General features: G+C 46.3%; 2 protein-coding genes across 2 annotated transcripts; both read left to right on the forward strand.

Annotated features, from left to right (window-relative positions):
* Positions 1–95: 95 nt before the first annotated feature.
* On the forward strand, positions 96–3,469 carry LOC125083964 (tigger transposable element-derived protein 1-like). Its single transcript, XM_047701008.1, has 2 exons — positions 96–2,481; positions 3,203–3,469. Exon 1 carries the CDS (start codon positions 169–171, stop codon positions 2,293–2,295), a length of 2,127 nt encoding a protein of 708 aa, XP_047556964.1. The 5' UTR covers positions 96–168; the 3' UTR covers positions 2,296–2,481; positions 3,203–3,469.
* A 143-nt stretch (positions 3,470–3,612) lies between these two features.
* LOC125083009 (uncharacterized) lies at positions 3,613–19,413 on the forward strand. The gene is made up of 8 exons (XM_047698906.1): positions 3,613–4,359; positions 7,982–8,130; positions 13,850–13,909; positions 15,968–16,013; positions 16,278–16,327; positions 17,568–17,721; positions 18,855–19,011; positions 19,283–19,413. The coding sequence occupies exons 1-8, from the start codon at positions 4,291–4,293 to the stop codon at positions 19,411–19,413; spliced, it is 816 nt and encodes a 271-aa protein (XP_047554862.1). The 5' UTR covers positions 3,613–4,290.
* Positions 19,414–20,657: the final 1,244 nt, after the last annotated feature.

Below are 20,657 nucleotides of genomic sequence, written 5' to 3' on the forward strand. Positions count from 1 at the left end.
CGGGGGCCGCCAAGCCTCGCGAGACGGGGGCCGTCAGGGGCTGGGCCAACTGTCGCAAGTGGTTGCGGGGTCGCGGCCGGGCGTCATCGTGGGCGCTGTTCGGTGGGTCGCGGAGGCCGACTTTCCGGTTGGCTTGCGTATTTCCCTTGGAGAGCGAAGGCGCATCAGATGCCCGGCAAGCGGAGTGGTGACAATGAGGACCCACAGAAGGTTAAACGGCCTCGCGGGCGGCCTCCCGGCCCCAAAGCCGGGCTGTCGGCTGCAGCGAGGGCGGCGGTGGTGGAGGCCGCCGCGGCTTGGGCAGCGGCCGAGGCCACCCCAGGCGGCGCGGAGGCCATGGGCATCCTGCTCCCGGGCCAGACCGGAATCAAGAGAAGGCGGAGGGTCATGCCTCTGGAAGACAAGATGAAAATTCTCGAGAAGCTGGAAGAAGGCGTGAGTAACACCGACGTGGGGCGCCTATTTGGCGTCAACGAGTCAACCGTGCGCACCATTAAGAAAAACGAGAAGGCCATCAGGGCCAGCATGGAGAGTGTTTCGCCCGTCTGCTCCAAGGTGCTGTGCATTCCCCGGGACGTCAACATCGAGAAGATGGAAACCGAGTTAACCTTTTGGGTGGAGGACCAGACCATAGGGGGGCGGCCTCTGACGCTGAAGGCCATCTGCAGCCAGGCCAAACGCATTTACAAGCAGCTGGTGGAAACCACTGGCAACGGCAACCCGGATAAGTTTCATGCGAGCAAGGGATGGTTTGAGAAGTTTAGAAATCGCTACAGTCTGCGAAATTCGAGGTTGATGGGAGAGGAAGAACCGTTAAATGCCCAGTCAGCGCCCAAGTATTCCAAACAACTCCAGAGACTGATCAGGGCCAGGGGCTATGTGCCTCAACAGGTCTTCAACGCCGAGGAGATGAGCCTGTTTTGGAAGTGCATGCCCTCACGTACTTTTAGGGAAAAAGACAAAAATCCCGAAAGCTTGGAGGAAGCCAAGGACAGGATTTCTCTCATTTTTTGTGCCAACGCTGCCGGTGACAAAATGATAAAACCCTTGCTGCTTTATAAAGACCCTAATCCCACTTGTCTTTTGGAAAAAGATAAAAACCGCCTTCCTGTGTTCTGGCGATCACACCCCAAAGTATCACTAACCACTGCCCTCTTCTTGGATTGGTTTCATAATTGTTTTATCCATCAGGCCCGGACTTACTTAATAGAAAAAAATCTTGAGTTCAGAGTGTTGCTGATTCTGGACAGAGGTCCCAATCACCCAGACTCATTATTCTTTGCTCATCCTAACGTTGATATTGTGTTCCTCCCTCTGGAAGGCACTAGCTATCTTCAGCCCTTGGATCAGGGTATAATTGAAGCATTCAGGAGGTATTACACCAAGCATATGTTTGACCACTTTGCTGACTGTATTGAAAAGAACCCTTGTCTTACTTTAAAAGAAACATGGCAACAGTACAGCATTGCTGATGCGTTGGTAGTGATAAAAGAGGCAATGGATGATATAAAACCAGCTGCTCTTAATAAAGCCTGGTGGAAACTTTGGGATGATGTTGTGAATGATTATGCATGTTTCCCTAGAGCTAACGAAGAGGTTGCGAAAATCATAGAGTCTGCAAAACGGATGGACTTTAAATTCTTTGACATTGAAGAGAGTGAAATTAATGAACTGCTCAAGTTTCAAGCTTTGGCCATAACTGAGAGAGAGTCTGTATCAGTAAATACGGAAGAAGACAAGTCCCCAGAACCAGAGGTTAAGATGAATCTAAGGAAACTGAATGCTGTCTTACGTCAGGCTTCAGACCTCATTGATGCTGCAATTGATATGGATCCATTCCTCGACCGAAGTTTGGCCTTTAAAAAAGACTTCAATAAATTGTTATATACCTATAAAGAGGTGCAAAAGAACCTTCAGAATAAAGCAAAGGAGTTGAAGGAAGAAAAAGACACGAACAAAGAGGTAGTGTGGATGAAGACGATGGATACAGAATCAGAGTCTGAAGGGGAGTCTGAATCTGAATCCGAGTCGAAATCCGAATCTGAGTCAAAATCCGAATCTGAATCCCATAAAGAGGAGAAGGTAGAGAGAAAGAAAGAGGATAAGAAGGCTCCAGAAGAAGATCCTGGATCCTCAGGCAATGGCACTGAGACTCTCACTATATCTGAAGAATCTGCCAAAGCCATAAATGCAGAATTGGACTTTTGGAATCTAACCTTGGAACTGAATCTGGAGAGAGTAGACGTGCCTGAACTAAAGGAAGAAGAGAATCCAGAGGCATTTATTTCCAAATGACAGTTCATCTCTTGCCATTCTTCCCCTGTTGCCCCAACATCTACCTTCATCATAACCATCCTTATCATCACCAGCCACACATCCATATCATTTAGTCATTCAACAAACAGTTATTGAGTATAAGCTCTGTGGGGTCCTGTGCTAAACTTGGGGACATCATCTCAGGAAATCATCTCAGGATCTAAGGTAAATGGTCATTAACAGTGGCTACATTTCTTGTTAATGTAATAGGTATAAAAGATCACAGTCTTGACTTATTTTACTGGACTTTGAATATAAAGTCTTTCTTAGGGCCACAGCTTCATTTTCTCTAACCCAGTTTCCCACAGATACTAAATTCTTCAATCACTAACAGAGATTTTCTGAGTTAACCGTGGTAGTCAGTATGAGATTACTTGCTTTTTTGTTTGTTTAAAAGTTTCGGTTTTAAGTAATCTCTGCACCCAACATGGGGCTCAGACTCACAACCCTGAGATCAAGAGTCAGTCATATGCTCTGTCTGCCACTGAGCCAGCCAGGAGTCCCGAGATTACTTGCTTTTGAAAAGCTGACATAGGCTTACGTGTTCTACAACATTCTCACATGAATTTTCTTTGTTATTCCTCACTGTAGATCTGTGAAGGTGGTATTAGTCCTTCCTTTACTGCCCACCCCCCCACCAGCTCAGAGCGTTAATGTAATTGTCCTGAGTCTTCACAGCTAACCAAGTAAGTGATAAGATCAGGGCTGCAACTGGTTTATTAACGACTTTGTCAGACACTGGTGAGAAGTGTGGGCCTTTAAGAAGTTGGAGTCCCAAGGAATGAGACAGACAGTAAACAGATAATGAAAATAAACACAAAGGCTGTGAACCAGCAGCCTGCTAGCCAGATTTGGCTAACAGATGTGTTTTGTTTGGTCTACCCAGCACACAGCAATTTTGAATTGGTTTCCAGCATTTCCACGGCTCCTTAAGGTACAGTTCACATATGATACAGAATCCACCAATGTAAGTGTATAGTGTGTAGACTCTTTTTAACATTTGTGTAACCACTTCCACAATCAAGACATGGAACAGTTTCCTTAACTTAAAAAAGTTTACTTGTGGCCTTGTGTACTCAGTCCCTTCCCCTGCCCCAGAGATATCATTTAGATATTAAGATATTTCACATTAAAAAGCTGTATTAAAAAATTGCACATCCTGGCATCAGTGGACTCTGCGTTCGTGAAGGGAGCAGTCAATCAGTCATTAGCTTGCTGCTTTTCTTACCTGTTTGCAACTCCGCATCGCATCATTGATGATGTCGAACAAAAGTGTATACAAAGTGCCTTAGGGGAAATAGAGGACTGTGGGATTAACCCTGCAAAAATCTGCACGAAGCAGCTGGCCTAGAAAGATAAATGAGTTCAGAGGAAGAGCAGGTGGGAACAAGAGTATTTTAAGCCAAGGAGGATTAGATGGGAGATCCTGTGAGGAGGAGGTGCTGTGGGGGATAGGAAGGCAGCTGTGGGTGTGGGTGTGGGTGTGCGTGTGGGTGTGCGCACCCGTTATGTCTGTGTGCTTCACTTGTTTTTGTTGGCAGGGTGGACCCCTATGAAGTGGAAGAGTTTTGTGTATGTGTATTAGTGTTTGTGTGCCATGGTTTCTGGAAGTTTCATATAGTTAAGAAATTTAGATCTTTGTATGTATACATGTGGGGATTGTAATCATTTTGTTGTTGTTAGACTGGGATGGGTAAATTAGTTTCTTCATTTTGCAGGCGTTGCAGGTTAGCATATGGTGTCCGGGTTTTTTGTTTCTAGGAAGAGAATTTCCTAGTGAGAATTACTCCCTCTTTCCCTGCCCCCTCCCCTCTTTCCTTCCAGCCAGCCTGCTGGGGCCTGGCTGGGCAGTGGGGCAGGCAGCAGGTGGTGAGGGGATAGGGCGGTGGAGGCCCTCAGTGCCCGCCCATCAGCTTGCAACTCAGCCCGAGGCTGCAGTTTGCTAGGCTGTGCTACTAAATTACCAGCGACGCCATGGACAGGCTGGGCTCCCGGTGCCCTCTGCCAGGCTACCTGCGGCCCTCTGTCCTCATATGCCTCCTGGTGAGTGCCCCATGCCCTGTGAACTCTCACCCCTAACCCTCCAACCTGGGGGTTGAGGGGAGAAGGTGCATTTCTTTTTTCTGCTCCTGGGATTTTGAGCTGGGAGCAGGCAGGTAGGAGGTGGAAGGGGAAATCCTCCAGGAAAATGTTAAGGTTGGAAGTGGCCACAGAGTGCCACCAGTGGTGTGGTGGTGGTGGTTGAGTGGGAGGTGGGAAGAACTGTAGGAGAGCGTCACAAGTCTTGCTGCTCATTTTTTGGGTGATTTCTTCTCTCTGCCCTTATATTCCTCATCTGAAAAATTGGCACAAATCAGTAGCTCTTAGCCTTTTTGGAACTGTAGGTTTTCTTGATTTGTGTGTGTGTGTGTGTGTGTGTGTGTGTAGTATATGAAAATTCTGGATTTGTACAAGGAAAATGTATAGGTAAACACAATGTAGCACTCAATGCCAGAGTATCACAGATTCCTTAAAATTAGGTCAATGATAAGGTTAGAACCACTGGGTGGTTTCTGAGGTCTCTTTTGCCTTAACAGAGGTTGTAAAGTCAGTTAACCTCCTAAAGTTATGTAAATATTCCAGGACAAAAAAAAAAAAAAAAAAAAAAGGCAGAATGAAATAGGAACCAAAAGGATACATAAAATATTTTAAAAGAATGTAAATTAGAAAAAGTGTTTAGTAAAAGGTAAGTATGAAAGTGTTATAAAGACTTCAAAAATTCTAGTGACTCTTCTTCCGTTATAATGTTTCTGTTGGGGAATATTGTGATGTGCGTATTTTCTGTCAAGTTTGTGTTCATGTGTCACAGAATATGTTACAGAATATATTGTAGTCCACCTTTGGTTCCAAACTGGCCTCTCATGCTAGGTCTACAAACATTTCTCAAACCTCCCTATCAAGGGTGGTCAAGTCCTACTACGCATGTGAAAATGAATGAGACTGAAGAGCTCATGCGCAGTGGGGGACACATGTGTAAGCCGCTGTCTGTACTTCACTGGGATCAATGGAACAGCAGAAGGATGTGAGCAGCAATCCTGGCCTCTACTTACTAGATGCCAAGAGCATCTCCTCCCTAGTCTTGACAGTCAGAATTGTCTCCAGACATTGTCAGATGTCCCCTGGGGGAGCAAAATTGCTCCGAGTTGAGAACCACTGGAGTATGTGAAGCTGAAATGACCCCACTAAACCCATTCCTAGACATGCTCACAGCACTTCAGAAAACCCACAGTGGGATACAGGAGTCTTGGATTCAAGTCTTGGTTCTGTCCCAGAGTTTCTGTATGTTCTGTCTCAGTTACCTTGTTTGTGAAATGAAGGGTTATCTTAGATACCTGGGGGCCCATTTACCTCTTAGCATTTTGACTATGAGTTCATATGAGAATTTCAATACATTTTAGGTGAGTTAATAGTTAATCCTGTAAGCTCAGTTTTCCACTGATGCCTACTGGCCGAAATGTTCCAGATCTTCCTTAGGAATGACTTTTTTGGTTGGGGGACAGGCCACTACCCTTTTTGTCCAGAGTCTTTGCTGGAAGCTACTTTAGAGTCATTGGAGCATTACAGTGTTCCAGTATGTTTGGTTCTCTGCTCAAAGCCAACAGTGGGTGACTCAAAAGCCCTATCTACTTCACTATTTAGTCTTTTTTTTTTTTTTTAAGATTTTATTTATTTATTTGGCAGAGAAAGAGAGCACACAGGTAGGCAGAGCGGCAGGCAGAGGGAGAAGGAGAAGCAGGCACTTGGCTCCCTGCTGAGCAGAGAGCTCCATGTGGGACTCCATCTCAGGACCCTGGGATCATGACCTGAGCTAAAGGCAGACGCCTAACCTATTGAGCTGCTCAGGTGTCCCCACTATTTAGTCTGTATAGCCACATCTTGCTGTTGTATTATCAATTCACTAGTTTACAAGTATTTATCGTGAACGTTTTGTGTGCCATGAACTGTGCGGGGAGTACAGTGATGAGCAAAGCACGGGGCCTTTCTTTATTGGATCAGTGATTACAAAGTCTTTTTCCTGTCTGGTTTGAACCCATGACAACTCTGAGGTAGGCAGCAGAAGTGTCAGAATGTACATTCTCTAAATAACAATTATAGAAGGGAGAGGAGGTAACTTGTCAAAGGCCACAGGCAGTTAGCAGTACTGGCACTAGGATTTAAATCCTGCTCTCTAGTGCTTTTATTTTTTTTCTTATAGTCTGAGTTGTCATTTAAAAACACGCATACAATAAAAGCTTCATTGAAAAGCCTGGTTCTTTTGTTCTTGCGTGGTCACTGCTTTAGTTCAAAGGACTGGCATTTTGATTTGCAGGTGGTGGAGGTAGTAGGAGGGAATGAGAAACCCAACCCAGACAGGCCTCTAGTGAAACGCTGTTCTCAGGCCCTGCCAAGAAGTAGGAGCCAGGCCCCAGGCAAAAATGTGGATGGAGTGGGAGGACAGAGGCTTATTTGAGTGAGGCCTGAGCCCTGGGCTGAGAGGCAGGAGAAGCGCACTTCTGTTCAGCCTTGCCTGGGTCACCATGGGCCTCCTTGCAAGTTGCCTCTATCCTGTTAGTGGCTCCATGATCCTCCCCTAAGCAGAGAGCCCTGGAACAGAAGCCATTCTCCAGTTGTTTCTAATTCCTCTTATTTTAAATGTTTATCATTAAAATAGTAAGAACAATTGTATCTTGAGTGTCTTCTGCTCTCATATTTTCACTGCCATCTTCTTTGCTCAAGATCTTGAGGTCTGTTTCCTGGATCATTATAGTGGCCTTATAAGTACACCGCCTTCTGGTCACTCCTCTCTCTAATGTTACTCTATCCAGCTTGACCACGTTTATTACTCTCCTACCTAAAAAACCTCCAAAAGCACCCTATTCCATGAGTACAAACCCTAAACACCTCTGTCAGACCCTTTTCTTTATAAGGCCAGCCAGTCTTACTTCCCTGTGATACCATACCTGCAGACTGGATATCTCATCTATCCCTAAATACCTCTTGAGTCTATACATATTATCATTTACTAGGAGTACCTCCCTTTCCACTTGACAACCTACTTACGATTTCAGATCCAACTTAGATGGTACCTTCTCTTTGAATCTTCTTCTCCCTCAGGTATAGCCTTCCTCTAGGTCCCACCACCTCTCAGTTACAGCTGCACAGGTCACATTACTTTGAATTAGGCTACCTTTTCCACTGGACTCCCCACAGTGCCTACCCAGGCACAAATGACTGGAGGTGAAATTGACTCTACAAAATCAGATCATTCATAAATAATCCCCGTAGGATAATAGCAGTTCAGTGGATTCTGGTTGGCATTACCTCCGGTTGCAGTTTTATACAATAAGAATGGATTTCTGCTCATCTAGATGATAATTCCTAATCACGGCTTCACCAATTACAAACTATGTGATCTTGATTTCTGAGCCTCCATTTTCTTATCACCTGCAAAATGCAGAGGAAAATATTTAGGCACAGAAACTTTGTTTAAGCGCTAAAGCTTGATATTGATACCAGGAATTATTTTGTGAATGGGGGATAGGGATGAAAAAATGACCCTTAGCCTTGGTTCCAGTTTGCTTGAGCTGGCAGATCATGACTTGGCCATGTCACTGCTGACCTGTGCTTTTCTTTTCCTACTGTGTAGATCCTGACAGCTGCTTTCCTGTCATACCCCATGCTCAGGACCCTTAGCCTGCAGCTCCGTTCAGCTGTCACTGGCAGCTATGTCTCCGGCACTTACTCCATCGTCTTTGTCAACTGTCCCAATGAGCAAATTGCTAGAGATATCGCCAGGTATGGTGCAGGGGCTCAGGTGCTGCCCCAGGAGGCTGGGGAGCTCTCAGGATGCTCTACTGTGTCCACTACACACCTCTTCGCTTGGGGTCATAAGAAGAGCATGGCTGGGGGCGTCTGGGTGGCTCAGTCGGTTAAGCATCTGCCTTTGGCTCAGGTCATGATCCCACGGTCCTGGGGTCGAGCCCTGCATGGGGCTCCCTGGTCTGTGGGAAGCCTGCTTCTCCCTTTCCCACTCCCCCTGCTTGTGTTCCCTCTCTCGCTGTGTCTCTCTCTGTTAAATAAATAAATCCAACCTTAAAAAAAAAAAAAAAAAAAGCACTGCTGAATGATCCCCCATCAGATCCTGCTGCTGGGCTGGAAAATGTTGAGTGTGCATGAGAGCATTTAAGAGATACGAGGCCCAGAGAGCTAAGCGGCTTGCCCAAGGTATTAAGGTCAGAGGACAGGGTAGCTCTGCAGGCTGAGAATTTCAGTCCTCGAATTCTTGGCCCGGCTCTCTCTCTTCTCCGAGATACTCTCTTAGCTTGCTCCCGGAGGTGCTCACCATGCAAGTGAAGCGGAGGAGGCTGTTCCATGTATTTGGCAAATTTCTTTCTTTCATTTCTTTATTTTTGTTTTTCTAAAGATTTGTTTATTTATTTTAGAGAGAGAAAGAGAGTATGTGAGCAGAGGGAGGCAGAGGGAGAGTGAAAGAACCCCAGGCAGACTCCCCCCTGAGCGTGGAGCCCAGTGGTAGGGCTTGATCCCACATCCCCAAGATCACGACCTGAGCTGAAATCAAGAGTTGCATGATCAACCGGCCGAGCCACTCAGGCACCCCAGTATTTGGCGAATTTCTCAAAGCAGCTGCGGTGTGGTGCAAAGAGCACTGGCCTTACAACGAGACCAGGGTTTGAGTTTTGGCTGTGCCACTTCCGTAACTGTGCGACCTCAGGCCACACTTTCTTTCTCAAAGTGTTAATTTTCTGAGCTACAATATAGGATAATGCCACTTAGCTCACAGGAGCAATATAAGGGTGAAATGATACAGTTCTTATCCCAGTAGATTGGACATAGCAGATGCTCACTAAGTGTTTGTTGTATCTGAATGTCCCCCCTCACTCCTTTTTATAGATGTGACTTTGAAGAGGGTTAGTGGGTCTGGAGGGTGATGGACTTGGCTTCCTCTTCAACTCAGCCATCTTGAAATTTGATGGTAGACTAAGTTATGGTGTTTTAAAATGTTGAATCTCGTCTTTGGGGACACACAGCTTCCAAATTCTTGGTCACAGATTAACCTTGCAATTTATTCCATTTTTCTCCCCGCAACCAGAATGTCTGTTTTTCCATCATTAATATTACATTTGGAGACTACACTTGTCTGAAAGAACCCATGGTTATTCCAGAGATATGACCATAATATTTAGCAGCTAGGAATTGAAATCCCTTTGATGTTTCTGGTATTACTAGGGTATGTGCTAAACTGTTTGGATCAGCCACTCCGGGTCCGATGTCCAACATCAGATGACATCTGTGAGGTGGGGTATTGGGAGGAAAAGGACTCTAATGACTGGATCCTAACTAGTCAAAAGGCCAGTTCAGTAAATGGATCTGTGTCTCCCTGGGGAGAGGTCTTTATTGCCTTCTTGCATCCAAGGTTCTGATGATAAAGTCAGGTGTTTGTCGAGGTCTCATTCTTGGTAGGTAATGCTTTTGGTCTCTGATAGGCTTTAGGAGTTTCTATCTTAGTGTTCAGCTATTCATTTGGTAAATATTCTCTATATTTTCTGTGTCCTTTCCTGTGTCCGTCTGTGTCTGTTTAACTGGAACTCCTAGTTAGGTAGATGCTGAATTTGTTCTCTGGGACTGAATTTTTATATTTTTCTGTTTCTTTATTCTGCATGCTGGGAGAATTTTGGAGTAGTCTTTCCTTTGTTTGTCAGCTGTTTTGCTATTCAGCCCTCCTATTTTTTTGTTTATTTGTTTGTTTAAACAATTATAATTTTTTTTTAAAGATTTTATTTATTTATTTGACAGAGAGAGATCACAAGTAGACGGAGAGGCAGGCAGAGAGAGGGGAGGAAGCAGGCTCCCGGCTGCGCAGAGAGCCTGACGCAGGGCTCGATCCCAGGACCCTGGGATCATGACCTGAGCCAAAGGCAGAGGCTTTAACCCACTGAGCCACCCAGGCACCCCACCACAATTATAATTTTTTAAAATAGTTTTTTAATAGATTTCCTTTTCGAGATTTCTCACTGTTTTTTAATAACCAACTGCTCTTATTTCATAATTGTCATGGATGTAATAACTTTGCCTTATCTCTCTATGGATATTAATTACGCTTAATGTATTTTAATTTTTTTTCCAGCTTTATTGACCCACTATTGACCTATAACATTGTATAAATTTAAGGTGTACCACATGATACTTTATATAAATATATATTGCTAAATGATTACCACAGAAAGGTTAGAAACCACACCAGTGACCTCCCACAGTTACCTTCGTGTGCGTGTGGTGAAAACTTTGAAGATTTGCTCTCAGCAACTTTCAAGTATACATAATTATACTTATTTTAAAATTTGGCTTTGAATGTTCTCTTAACTGATTCCTTTATGTAAATTCTTCTGTGTGTTCAGTTTTTGTCTCTCTTGGTTATTGATCTTCCTCCGTTCCTTGTGACTACTTGGGACCTCTCTCAGGAGGCGCAGAAGGGCTGCCAGGAATTGGCATGGGGAGCACTGTTTCCAGTGTGAGTCCAGGCTGGGGGGCCCTCGCAACTGCTCTGCTGGCACACTTAGCGATCTTGCCTGGCGACAGACACTCCATTCCTGGCGCCTGGGCTCTGGGAGATTTCAGGGGTCCACCTGCTCCTGCTATGGCGTCCCAGCTACTCACTTGGATGGCTGCCTCCATGTTCCTCCCTGCTCTGGTTTCGTCGCCTCCAAACGGGGACTGTTGCTCTCATCTTCTGTGGCAGTTGCCCTGCTTGCTCCCCCTCATGTCTCAGGGTGGTCTTTTCTCCTTCGGGGCTTCCTCGCCATCGCTGGTGCATAAGGCGTTCTTACTGTGCGCTGGCAGGGCTGAGCAGTGAGCATTTCCTGTTGTTTCTAGGGTTTGCTGTCAAAGTGAGGCTGCGGCATTGGTTTGGTCCACGTACTTAGCCTGCAGGTCTGAAGTGGAGCTTTAGGGATGTGGCTGTGGAGCTCTCACTCAACGTGTTTTGTTCAGTGTCTTTTCTTGGTGGTTTCAATAGAAAAGAGGCAGACAGGTTTAGTTGCCAAGATTTCTAGAAGGAGGGTAAATGGTACATGATGGGGAGGGCCCCACAAACAGGAGCAGGCAGGAACCCCAGCTTAGCCACAGAACCAGCACCGAGGCCGGGTTCCCCAGCTCTGGGCCGGCGGTCTGTCTTCTGTAGTGTTCTTTTGAGTTTAGTCTGCTGCCTCTCAGTTCTGGGTCAGTTCAGTTCTTGTTCCTGGTTCATTGAAAGACACATTCTTAGCTAGAAAAAATAACTAGAAACATTTCTTACTGGAGCCAGGGTGAAAATTCTGAGTGTTGAATCAGAAGACCTGGATTGTAGGGTCCTCTCCGCTGCCAACTCCACGTACGACCTTAGGCAAGTCTTCCTTCTCTGGGCTTCCATCTCCTGTGTATAGGGGGAAGTGGATTAGATCAGGGGTACAGGTCCCTAAATAAGCAAAGTGGGGTGCAGTGTCATGAGGGCGGGTGATGGCGGAAAGCAGCCCTGACTCTCCCTGTGTATTGGGAGGAAGGAGAGCAGTGGGAACTGTGTGGACCTGAGAAGCGGATGTCGCGCCTCAAGGGAGTAGCCACTGCTTAGCTCTAGCTAAATGTGACCTTGTCGGACTGTAGTTCTAATGTTACAAGACTTACTTTCTGGTGAGAAAAAAGATAATCTATTTTTTTAGTGTAAAATATCCTAATAGTAAACATTAGTAACAAAGTCAAGATTTTTTAAAATGCTGTAAGAGCCAAACCGTGTCTGCGGGCTGTGATTCACTAGTGTGTGGCGGTTTCTGTGTAGTCTTGGCAGTTTCTCGAGGCTCTAACAGTTCCATGTGTCTCTGTCGTCTGTTCTCAGATGAGCATGAGGGCTCCAACTCCCATCTGGAATTCACTGTGTGTCTTGGGTGGGTGGGGTGTGTGTGTGTGTGTGTGTGTGTGTGTGTGTATGTGTGTTATCTGTCAGCTGATGTGCTCTTTTGCTCTCATGCTCTCTGGTTTTATTTTTGTTTTTGTTGTTCTTGTTCTTGGCCATAGGGTCTTTTTGAATAACACAGACCTCCATATTTCTGCAGTCTTTTATCTACGGACAGGCTGCTGTGACCAGTCACTGAGGAGTTTACATTCTGGACCTTGGAGGCAATGGGATTACTTTTTTTTTTTTTAAGGTTTAACTCACTCCCTGTGTTTCCTTGCCATCTTCAGGAGCAATGAAATGTAATTTCTCAGTGGACAGTTGAGTGAGTAAGACTCGCCACAGTTGCTTAAACAGATTTGTGCCATGTGCCTCTCCTTACAGTCCGGGGTTTATTTAGCTCTGGAACTTTCTAGGGGAATGCCACATTAATGTGGAGCCTGAAATAGAGCACTGTTGAGCCTGGAACTCTTGGGAGAGGAAGTGGGTCAGTTCTCTTGGTAGCAGCGACGGTAGGAGCGATGGGTGAGCGGCGATCGATGAGGGGGCTCCGAAGAGGTTTATCTGGCAGGGTCCAAGCACTTCAGAGCACAGAGACGGGTCCCCCTTGGTGGCCCAAGACCTGAGAAAGGGTTGTCAGGGCCTGCCTGATTCTGAGGGCTTCTGGCTTTGTTGCTTGGGAATGCTTCTTTGCGTTGATGATTTGGTGGTGGTCCTGTTTCTGTGACGCCTGCGCTGATTCAGGCACATCTGCTTGTGTTCCCTGGGACTCTGCAAGGGAATCAGAACTTCAGACCAGGAGCTCCAGCCTGTGATCTGTCCAAAAAATCTTAGAGGTCTGCAAAGTGATGACTGTGCTCTTAGGGCTCTGGTAGAAACCTTTACATTAAAAGAAGGTGAAGAGAGCCTATATTTTCCAGACACAAGGTATGTTTGTTGTAGTTGTTGTTGTTTGCTCTTACTTGGAGTTACAGCTGTTCTGCGTGGTCACGTGAGTATCTACAGATCAGAAGCAGTGAGTGTCAGCCCGACACGTACCCGAGAGGTAAAAGCAGAAGATGGTGATAGAATAAAATGATCGTGGAAGGGTTGGAATCCACTGACCAAACCAATCCTGTTATAATACACAGCAGGAAGGTCAGCTTGAGTGAGGGGGACATGTGTGTCTTGGATGGGTGCTCAGATACTTATTCTTGGAATGAAAGAAAGAACGTGGTTAAATTCACACCGCCATCTGCTGCAGGGTGAGGAATGGAATCCAGGTCTTGTCTCCAGTGTTAACCAACTTCCCTTCCCCAAACAGCCTGGGCCTGTCCTTCACACTGCTTTGCCATAGCTGCTTCCTTCCTTTTCTCCCCACCCAGGGGAAGGATTTATAAACTGTGCTTTCTTTAGAAGTTCTGTGCATGTTGGTTATGGAGTGTGTTGGTTTGAGGGGGAAGAGGCACTCTAAATGGTTCTCTACTTAGACTCTGGTTTCCTGGGTAATTCCCCTAACTCCTGTCCCTTGTCCCTATTCTTAAGATGTTGGGTACTCAGCCTGGTGATGGTGACTGTGTCTGTTTGCTTTAGGGCTAGCCTGGATAAGAAGCTGGCTGCCTCTGTGAACATCCTGCCCAAGGCATCCTCACTGTGAGTTTTGCTATGGCCTCTGGGGGTGCTAGGTCAGGTCCTGGCTGGTGGAAAGAGCACTCAGCTCCTGGGAAATTGTCAAAGAACAACTCAAAGATATTTGTTTAATGTTAATTTGTATTCAGAGGAAGTCACCTAGTGGATTTCTGTCACCTAACAAAAGCTGTGCATGGAGAAGAGAGGGAAAAGACCTATAGTTTAGGAACAGTGAACTTTGTTTGCACATTCTCTGTTTAAATTAGTTAGCTTGCTGTTAGGAAAGAAGCCCGACTGGGCATTCCATCCCTGAGTAATCCTATTAGGGATATCAAAGAAAATAATTCCCACTGCATTTGAATTATCTGAAAAAGTCTGAAGGGTCGGCTTATGTGACAAGCTGTTTCTGTGTTGTCTGCCTTTCATTTCTTTAACACCCGCACCTGAGTTAATTCTGGTCTATTCCATTTCCCTCATCAAAATATGTTCCCAGTACTAGCTCTGCAGGATTTGTCTTGTGCCTTGATGTCTCCCATCAGCCTGTTTCTCATCTCCTTCCTCTCCTTGTTGTTGAGGTTGGGGGCGGTGAGGAGAGAGAAATAATATCTACTCCGAAGGTCAAAACAGAAAAGTGCCCTATAATGGAAGTTCCCTCCATGCCCCTCCCCCAACAGTGTCATCGCCTCAGGGACGCCGCACATCATCTAGAGCTGTAATTCCCAAATTTGGCTGTGTTTTAGATTCTTGAGCTCCATTCTAGATGTATCATTCTCTCCGAGGGTGTATCTGTATCATTCTGTATCATTCTCTCTGAGGGTGGGGCTTAGGTCACTGAATTTTTAGAAAATTGTGTAGGTGATTCACATGAAAGCAGCCTGGGAACCAGTGCTTGGGAACTAGAACAGAATATCAGCCTCACCTTCGCTCTGTATGTCCATCCTTTTTATAATTGACCCCTTCACCATAGCACCTTGGCCTGGGTCATCTTAGCCTCGCCCTGAGTCAGTGTAGATATTTTCAGGCCAAATTTCTTTCCCTTCCCTTGATACTGTTCTTGTACTCTTTTCTGAACATCATTACTGACTTTGTTTTTTAACTTTTGGACCTGTTTCTATATGTTATAAAGCTCACTCGTTCCCTGAAGCCTCCTGTGTTTTTTTTTCCCCCTCCTGTGCTTTTTAAATTATCCATTTGTGGGCACTCCACTTTGAGAGTAAATAATAAATGTAGCATTAGTCCAAAGGATGGGAGTGGCCTAGAAGCCAGAAGTATAGGATGAGCATAGAAAGAGTTGAAGGGGCGCCTGGGTGGCACATTCAGTTAAGTGTCCGACTCTTGGCCTCAGTTCAGGTCGTGATCTCAGGGTTGTGAGATCGAGCCCTGTGTTGGGTTCCATGCTTAGCGTGGAGTGTGCTTGAGACTCTCTCTTATTCAGATAAATAAATAAAAATAAAACTCAAAGGGCTGGAGAAGCCCAGATTGGAGGAGAGATAACATAGGAGTTTCTGCAGGGCTGTGCTGAGGTGGCTCTTCATGTGGAAGTTGGGGAAAATGACTGGGTGGCAGATGTTGGCATGCCATAAAGAAAACCATCTCTCATGTGAAAGCCTGTAAGTTAGAGCTATGGGTTTCTTCAAGAGATGGTGAGCCTCTCACCCCCAGGAACGTTTAGGCAGCTGCTGGGAGCATGCATTAGAATGGTTGGACTAGATGACCTTCGGGGACTTGGCCAATTCCAGACATTTTAATGTGGGTTTGGGAAGATTTTAAAGTTTCCACCTTGGGGGCGCCTGGGTGGCTCAGTTGTTAAGCAGCTGCCTTCGGCTCAGGTCAAGGTCCCAGGGTTCTGGGATCAAGGCCCACCGTGGGCTCCCTACTCAGCGGGAAGCCTGCTTCTCCCTCTCCCACTCCCCTTGCTTGTGTTCCCTCTCTCTCTGTGTCTCTCTCTGTCAAATAAATAAATCTTAAAAAAAAAAAAAAAGTTTCTACCTTGGTAAGTCACCTGATTGGGCCAGATTTGGCATCCTACTGGGCTCATCTTGTGAGCATCATAATTTGTTTTTTTTTTTTTCTCTTCTCCAGGTACTTTTGGAATGGAGAAATCGAAGAAGCTGCTGAGATCCTGTTGGTGAGTGAAGATGGGGGTGTTGGAGCCTTAATAGGGGAAGAGTGAGACCAAGGCCTTTTCTCAGGTTCCAATTAAAATTAGCAAAGATCAACCAGTTGAGGTTCTTGCTCCATATCAGATATCCTAGGCCAATTTGCGAATGCACCCGTGCCTGGTCACCTGAAGGAGTGTTGTTTCCTGAGTGGCCAGATGACTCAGTAGCTATAGGACTGGGGCTAAGGTCCTCCCTAAAGCAGGGATTTTTTTTTTTTTTTTTTTTAACAGCTAATAAAGACAAAGACTTCCAAGGTCCACGTGCTGTCCAGCTATATCAGGTAATTCTGGCATCTCTTCTCAGCCAGGGATGTACCAGGGACTAAGTGAAGGAGCTTGAGAAGCAGGAGACCTAGAGCCTAGTCACCCACCTCCCACATGACCCTGGGCATGTCCTGTCCCTCAGATCCTCCATCTGTAAAATGAGAGGCTAGAATGAATTAGTTGATACTGGTTCTCAAAATTTTGGTCTCAGGATCCTGGTACACATTTAAAAATTATCAAGGACCCAGAGGAGCTTTGTTTACATGGGTTATGTTAAAATTTATTGTATTAGAAATTTAAATTGAGAAATTAAAAAAAAATTTTAGTTCCTTTAAAATAATAGCAATAGGGGCACCTGGGTGGGTCAGTCAGTTAAGCACCCAGCTCTTGATTTCGACTCAGGTCATGATCTCAGGATCCTGGGATTGAGCCCCACATCGGGCTCTGTGCTGGGCATGGAGCCTGCTTAAGATTCTCTCTCTCCCTCTCCCTCTGCCTCTCATTCCCTGTAAAATAAAACAAACACATAAGCTGATATGTGTCCCTAAAATAAGAAAACGTATTATCCTCAGTCACTGGATAGGATTACCCCAACTCCCAAAAGTTTATGTGTGCATGTGTCGTGATTTACTAAGTAAGCTGCCTCATGAGAACTTGACAATGCCTCTTTCACTGGAAAGGAGGTAGGGGATTATCACCCCCATTTTTCAGATGAGGGACTGAGGCCCAAGGCTTTATATATCTTCGGTCTGGGAAGTGAAGAGAACTTACATTGTGTGCTGAGGGCCAGATGAAAGAAATGGAGAGAAAGGAGAGATCCCTATGGGTTTGGATGGTGAAGGAAGATCCCTTGGAGAAGGTCAGTGGTTGAGTTGGGCCTTGAGCGATAGATAGGCTTTTAAGTGATCAACAGAACTTTCTAGGTGGAGAAGAGAATCCAGAGGTGTAGGGGAGGGAGGGTTGTTTGGGGAAGGCGCAGTGATGAGTGTGGGATAGTAATGAAGACAGTAAGTGACATTTAATGAGGGCACGCAAGGCTGGTCAGTATACAGGTGAGGGCGTCCTGTGTGTGCCTCATCGCGCTTAATTCTCGGCAGTCTAATCACGGAGGGACATTTTATCTCTTCTTTTGTAGGTCCTTTGGAGAAATTAAGGGATCTGTCCATAGTTCCAAAGCTATGTGGGGCAGACTTAGAATTTGAACCCATGACCATGAGACTCTAAAGCCACCTGACCCAACTCCTCACTTGTTGACAGGTGGGAAACAGGCTCAGGAGCAGTGGGCCACGGTGCCGGGGCAGGTGTCTGTGGCAGATCGCAGAGCAGCTCCCCTGAGGCTTTCCAGTTGGGTCTAATTGCAAAGGCTGATTCCAGTCCTCATCACTCACAGGCCTCTGCTTTTTTTCCAAAGGTTGGTGCATCCTTTTGAAATCCCAGAAGTCTTCAGTCTTCCCATGGACCAAGGAGACGTCCACTATTTCAAGTGGCTGGAGGAGGGAATGGAGGAGGACTGAGGGCGGCGGGGCTTTTGTGTCTCCTGATGGCTGCCTCTAGCCTGCAGCAGCTGCACTCTGGGGAAGGGGGGCGCCGCTCTCTGCTTCCTAGCGCCTCTGGATTCTGTGTTTTTGTCAGCATGGAAGAACTAAGGGACTTGAGGCTGGAGGTCTGAGCCCCTGAAGCTGGAAGAAGAGGCTGGGTTGGTTGGGACACGCAAGAACCCAGTGGAATTTGTCTCAAGTGCTTCAGGCTTAAAGGTGGCCGACAGGTGGGAAGGCAAGGACAGTTATGTGGGGAGGTCAAGGGGAGGTGGCGGTGAGGGTGAGGTTTGTCGTCTGCTCCTTCAGTCACTGGGCCTACCCTGAGTGTCCAGGATGCATTGACTCTCCTGCTTCTCAGGAGGAATGGGCCTGGTGACCTGTTCACCCGAAGTGTGTGGGATGAATGTTGCCTTCTAGGGAAACTGGCAAGCCCTTTAGCCAAAAGGATGAATTGCTAATGGTAGAAATTCAGGGACAAGCAGGATTATTTCTTGCAACTAAAGATGCTCTTTGTTATTCCTGAGTCCCGAGGGGCTTCATGAGTGTGGGTAGGACTGGGGAATATTAGGTATTAGACACAGCCCCACGGCTTAGAAGCAGGGCTAGACTCCCCCATAGCCTGAATGTGACAGGTATCCAAAGGTTCTTGTACCTTGCTCTTTGGAGACATAGTTTCTGAGCCCACAGTACTAACCTTGTCACATGAGTGTTGAAACTGAGCATCCTAAAGTGGAAAGCCCCCTGGGGACCTGCCAGACCAGTGTTTTCCAGACTTGTTCCCTTGGGCCTTAGGGATTGGTGGAAGGTACCCTGCGTGCTTCCAGGGTGGGGGCAAGGGTATGAGGCTCCCCAGCCGTACCTCAACCTCCTCACCCATACCTCAACTACCTTTCATCGTTTTTATATATTAAGCTTCCTTGTAAGATTTTTGTTTTTTGTTTTTGTTTAAATTTTCTTGGTTAAAAGCTAGTAAACTAGTGGTCTAAACCAGTCTCCCATTTTATAGATTACCAAAGGAATTGGAACTGCACTGAGGTCCAGCAAGGGGGTGGCGTGTTGCGTTAAGGATGGTAAGATCAAGAATGCTCACCCCGTGTCTGGTACTTCTCTGCCTGCTCCTGGGTCTCAGGTGGAAGAGGGCGGAGAAGGCAGGGCCCGTTGGGGTGAGAAGAAAGACTTGAGCTAGGCCTCCTCCATGAATCTGTCAACAAGGTAACCTCGCTCTGGGGAGACGCAGGGGCAGTTTGGATGGGAGTCCACAGACCTCTGTGGAATCCTGGGTCTTCTCAGAGGGAAGGGTATTTATTGCCAGGCTATAGTTCTGACTCGTGCTGTGCTTCTTAAACCTAAGTTCCTCCAAATACAAAATGGAGGCCCTCCCAGGGCCCTTCTGTGAAGCCCTTATTGGGACGTAAGGCTGATGCTATTCCAAAGGTCCAGAGGATCCTTTTTTGATAGCCAGTGCGGATTTTGGAGCTGCCTCAGGAGAAGGACAGAGAATGATAGTGGTGATGTCCATTTTTACAACAGATGTTTCTGATACACGGGAAAATCTTAAACCCTAGGGAAAATGCTTTGGGGGCCACAGAGGGGTTGCCTCTGTTGCTTTCGGGTTAGAGCCCAGATTCTTGGTCTGGCCTTCAAGGCCCTTCATAGCCTTGCCTCACTCCACTTTTTCCATCTTCACCTTCCACTTCTCCTTGCCCACGCTGGCAAGGAGATGGCTCCAATATGCTGTGTGAAGTTATTCCTGTGTTCAGGCCTCCCCTCGACCTGTAGTGCCCTCCTGCATGAATGCCTGGGAAATCTGGCTGCTCCTTGTGAGGCCGGCTCTCCCGCTCTCCGGCCTCCATGTCCCCGTTATACTTGTGTATCATAGTCAGCCTCCTGTTTCTAGATCGTGAGCTGCTCGAGGTCAAGGGCATGTCTCAATCTGTTTGATCTCTTGCACAGGATTTGGCTAGTATTTCCCAAATTGATGTTTCAAGGATTTGAATAAAGCTTTCTCTGTAGCCCACAGTTACTAATTTATGGAATTGGCAAAACCCAGCATTTTTTCTTTGAAATTCCTTAAAGTGGGACTAATTCCAAAGGAGATTTTTCTATTTCTGGCCTTCACGGAGCCATTTTCTGTTCTATGCACAGCAAACTGCTTCTCGGTGAACCTCCTCTGCCTCAGTGTCACAGCTGGCTACAGGAAATGGGAGAGGAGAGGACAAATGTCAGCTCTCTGCCTGGTGCTCTCCTAGGTTCTCCTCATTATTTTATCCTTCTAATTCAGTGTTCTCAGCTGGTAGCTGACTTCTGAGATCAGAGAGCATGACACTTAAAATACTTGGCTGAGCTAGGCTGTGAACCCCCATGTCCAATTCTTGATCTGACGCTCTTACGGTCTCCTTCAGAGAGGTTGGACATATCCCTTTATAGGCCAAACAACTAGAGAGCCTACTGTAGCCAACTCTAAACGAAGGGTTATTGGGTCCAAAAACATCCGTGCAGTAAGTTGGTCTGGCACTTAAAAATATATGGTATTGTTTCCTTCTCCCCACAGATCTGGAGGCTGGTGACAGGATCTAATTCTGTAGATGAGGGAACAGATCTAGGGGAGTTCAGTGATTTTTCCCATCTGCGTGACTCCCAGCTTACTTACCCTAGACCACACTGTCCCCGCAGAGCGCTGCTGTGGGGCTGGGCTTGGCCCTAGACTAGCAGCTTCATACAGGAACGCCTTCCCAGCATTTCTCAGGAAAGGTCTGTTTTGAATCCAGACTCTCCAGAAAAATCACTTGAGAAAATGAGAAAAAAATAT

Source organism: Lutra lutra, chromosome 13 (genome assembly GCF_902655055.1).
Source record: "Lutra lutra chromosome 13, mLutLut1.2, whole genome shotgun sequence".
In the NCBI taxonomy this organism is placed as follows: Eukaryota; Metazoa; Chordata; class Mammalia; order Carnivora; family Mustelidae; genus Lutra; species Lutra lutra.